Raw genomic sequence first — 3,882 nt, 5'->3', positions numbered from 1 at the left:
CTGGGACAAGCGGGCAAAGCCAGATCACCTCTCCTCCCCGTGAGTGTGCCAACGGCCCCCGAGGTGGGCGAGGAGGGCCAGAAACCCCCCGAGGATCCAGCAAGTGTAAGTAAACAAAGTGTGTGTGTGTGTGTGTGTGTGTGTGTGTGTGTGTGTGTGTGTGTGTGTGTGTGTGAGATAAAGAGAAAGAGAGAGAGAGAGAGATGCATTCTCTCTGTAGGTGTACTGTACTATCTGCAACATCTGTGTGAGAGAGTGAAACTGGGAAGAGTGTGTGGCTTTTTAAGAGGCTGCTAGCGGCCTTGTCCTATTTCATCCCCTAGTATCTGACAGAGGAGGACACAGAGGCGACTCCTATCTGTACTTCAAAGAGTACTTGGGAAGTGCTAATGTGCACAAAAGGACCCAAGCAGCATTGTGCGAGCTCCTGGTGCCAGTGTCCTGTCCTAATTGCTTTTTACGGACCGCGCGATGAAGGCTGTTCTATTTCGGGCTGCTGACGCTCCGAGTTCGGGGCCCGTTAATAGCCAAGTTTGCCTCCAAAAAGGGCAGCGCTCCGTCCTCCTGGGGTCCCATGTCCAGCTCCCTTTGTCTCCGAGGCATCAGGGAATTCTTCTGTGCCGCGGATCCAAAAAAAATTAGAAACTTCCGCAGGAGCCACGTGCTTTTGAGAAGTGGATCCTCGGAGCAGCACTGCAGTCGTGCAGTTATGAGGAGAAGTTCCAGTAGCACAGCCCCCCTCCCCCTCCCCCCCATCTTCACGAGTCAGAATTCATTTGTTCGGCAGATTGTACGAAAATACCTTGTGAGCACAGGAGGCTGTGATGCCACAATAAATTAGAGAGTAGAGAGTTAAAATAAAAAAAAGATTCACCTCACTTGAAATATCCTCACCTCACTCTGCCGCGGAGCACACCTGCTGTATAAGTGCAGACGGCAGACTCTCCGCCCCGTCTCCGTCCGGCCAGCCAATGACAGGCCGGTCTATAGCGGAGCCGACGGAGGCCCAGCGAGCGCCGTTAAATATTAATATCTCAATAACAATAACAGCCAACACGCATCAGTGCGGCGCCTTGATTTGAGTGCGGGAGCTGCAGGGAGAGAGAGAGAGAGAGAGAGAGAGAGCGCCGCAGCCATTAAACAGCAGAGCATTTTACAGGAGGCTTACAGTGCAGGGCTGGGATAATGACAAGAGCAGAGGAGGGGAAGAGAGGGAGAAGGAGAGGGGGAGAGGGGGAGAGAGAGAGAGGAGGGGAGGGATGGAGGGAGGGAGAAGATTGCAGGCACAAAGGTCAGGAGTCTTCTATCCATCTCACATATCTTTGTAATTGATCTGGCCTTTTCTCATCAGGCATGAAGTCAGAGGGAGTCTTTCCAAATAAATGCACCGCCATCGATCAGCCTCTTCATATGCCCAGACCCCCCCCCCCACCACCACCACCCTTCTCTCTCTCATTTTCTCTCTATCGCCATTCCTCGTATCCATGCATCTATCTATTACAGAAATATTTTTTTCAAACTGGAGAGACTCTCTTAGATCTTTTTTTGTTATCTCTCTTAACTATCCGAGGTCTATAAGGAGAAATGTCAGGGCTGCACCACCCTCTCTCCCTAATGTCCGTCTTTTACACCCAGAAGTGTCCTTCATATCAAATATCAAACCGATCTGACAGCTTCTGTCTGGCCTCCTGAAGGTCAGCTCCATGCATTTTTTTTTTGCAGACATGGAAATACAGTATTGATGATGTTCTGTCAATTTCCCAACTGGTGCCAAATGCTGTGTGTGTGTGGGGGGGGGGGGGTTGTGTGTGTGTGTGTGTGTGTGTGTGTGTGTAGGGTTGCACACATGGGGGTGAACTGCCCCCTGGGGAGATAGAGCTGTGGAGCGTCCATCTGTTAAAAGTCATCTCTTAAAAGTGATTGAGCGCTTCGTCACTGTAGTGCCCGGGTGCATTTGGATGGTGTCTCTAGAGGGCCCTGACAGGAGAGAGAGAGAGAGACAGAGAGAGAGAGAGAGAGAGAGAGAGAGAGATTGAAGGTTTCCCAGAATGCTAGTCAACGATTCATCGTAACACGTATTGATTACGAGTAATGACATGTCAATAGCTGGCGTTTGTTTTAAATTGATGTGGTGTAGGAGGGAAGCTGCCCTTAAATGGTTTCCGTTTTAGAAAAAAGGTCAGCATTGACACACACTGAATGCATCCAGTCAGGTCGTGTACGCCGAAGGGTCGCTTGAAAGGAAGTAGAGATGATGATTCATACAGTATGAAGTTCCATCAGTACCATGTACAGTAACGCTGTATTCTAAGGAACAAGTTAGCCATTTATGCACAACTAATATGTGTATGTCTGTATTAAACATTCTTTAACTTTTCTAAGTCTTTATTCAACTAGTTATTCTCATTGAATAGGACATGTGTTCTGGGTAAATCCTTAATGAGCAACTCTTTAATCTTAATCAAAGCTGATGCAGTATATAAAAAGGATCAGACTAGAAGATAGACTCCTCAAACTATAATGAGGCACTGCTTGCCTATAGGAATACTGATTCTGCACCAGTCTCTATAGTCTCCAAGTAACATATTGAGACAGTGTATTAGGAGTCTATCTATTTTATCTTCTATTCTTATATCCAGAAGCCTTGATACTGTACAGTAGGTTGTAACCAACCAAGGATGAGAATAAAAAATTGTTGAATAAAAACCTAATAAATGTACAATGATGCTTAATACAGACCGTATTGAGCACTAATACACATTAGTTTCCTAAAATAAAGTGTTACCCAATGTTGCAGTATCCAATGGTCTGTTGTTTTTTGGTATTTTTTATCTGAGGAATGAACACATGTGGGTCTAATAGGATGTCTGTGCTGTCATGTATCATGTGTTTCAATGGGGTGGTGATGCCAAGGTTTGAAGATTGGTTGAGTAAATGGCTGTTAAAGCTCTTTTCCGCTCTCTCTCTCTTCTCCCTCTCTTCTCTCTCTCTCTCTCTCTCCTCTCTCTCTCTCTCTCTCTTCTCCCTCTCTTCTCTCTCTCTCTCTCGCTCTCTCTCTCTCTTCTCTCTCTCCCTCTCTCTCTCCCGGGCAGGTTTACGAGCAGGACGACTTGAGCGAGCAGATGGCCAGCCTGGAGGGCTTGATGAAGCAGCTGAACGCCATCACCGGCTCGGCGTTTTAACGGCGGAGCGACGCCGCGACGTGACGTGACGTGACGTGACGTGACACGACGGACCGGCACGCGCTTCCCGCAGTAGTACTCACACACCGTGGGGGGGTTGCAGGGGGGGAGGGAGGGGGGACGCGGCCACGGACGGAGGTGGTGCTGGACTCCCACAGACTCACGGACACTAACAAACAAACAAACAAAAAAACTAAAACAAAACACAGCCACCTCTTGTCCAAGGCCTCTAAGTCTCCACCCTCTCCCTCATCTTCTCCCCTCACTCTCACTCTCACTCTCTCTCTCTCTCTCTCTCTCTCTCTCTCTCTCTCTCTCTCTCTCTCTCTCTCTCTCACTCTCTCTCTCATTGCGCTGCCATCCGTTAATAACAATGAACAAGAAACCCGGTGAAGAAACTTAAAGCAGGATGACGACAAAGGGAAACCCTGGGCAAAGACTCTCTTGTAGAGGCATCTTCAAAACCAAGACTCTCCCTCCTGTTCCTGCTCCCGAGCCCTACCATCCCAAACCCCAAACTCGCCCCTATCCATTCGTATACCATGAGTATCGTCTGATTTTTTCTGTTGTGGTTCTCGTTACGTGTGATTGTGTGTTGGTTTTGATGGCACCGCTGTCACGACTGAAACCTTATCGACAGCTCGTCCACCCGACACCCCGCCTCTATCCCCCTCACCCGCTGTGGCTGCCCATTCATACT

The 3,882-nt window shown here is 48.5% G+C and overlaps 1 protein-coding gene across 1 annotated transcript in view; it reads left to right on the top strand.

Moving 5' to 3' along the window:
- dcc (DCC netrin 1 receptor) overlaps positions 1–3,257 on the top strand; it is a gene marked incomplete at its 5' end in the record, with an annotated part of 156,712 nt that extends 153,455 nt beyond the window's left edge. The window contains 2 exons of the mRNA XM_062553554.1: positions 1–105; positions 3,093–3,257. The exon at positions 1–105 is cut by the window's left edge and continues 38 nt beyond it. Of these exons, the coding sequence (XP_062409538.1) occupies positions 1–105; positions 3,093–3,182 (195 nt within the window). The remainder of the gene's footprint in view (positions 106–3,092) is intronic.
- Between the last annotated feature and the right edge of the window lie 625 nt (positions 3,258–3,882).

This window comes from Sardina pilchardus, chromosome 14 (genome assembly GCF_963854185.1).
Source record: "Sardina pilchardus chromosome 14, fSarPil1.1, whole genome shotgun sequence".
NCBI lineage: Eukaryota > Metazoa > Chordata > Actinopteri > Clupeiformes > Clupeidae > Sardina > Sardina pilchardus.
Note: the sequence above shows the minus strand (reverse complement) of the source record. Positions and strands in the feature narration are given on the sequence as shown.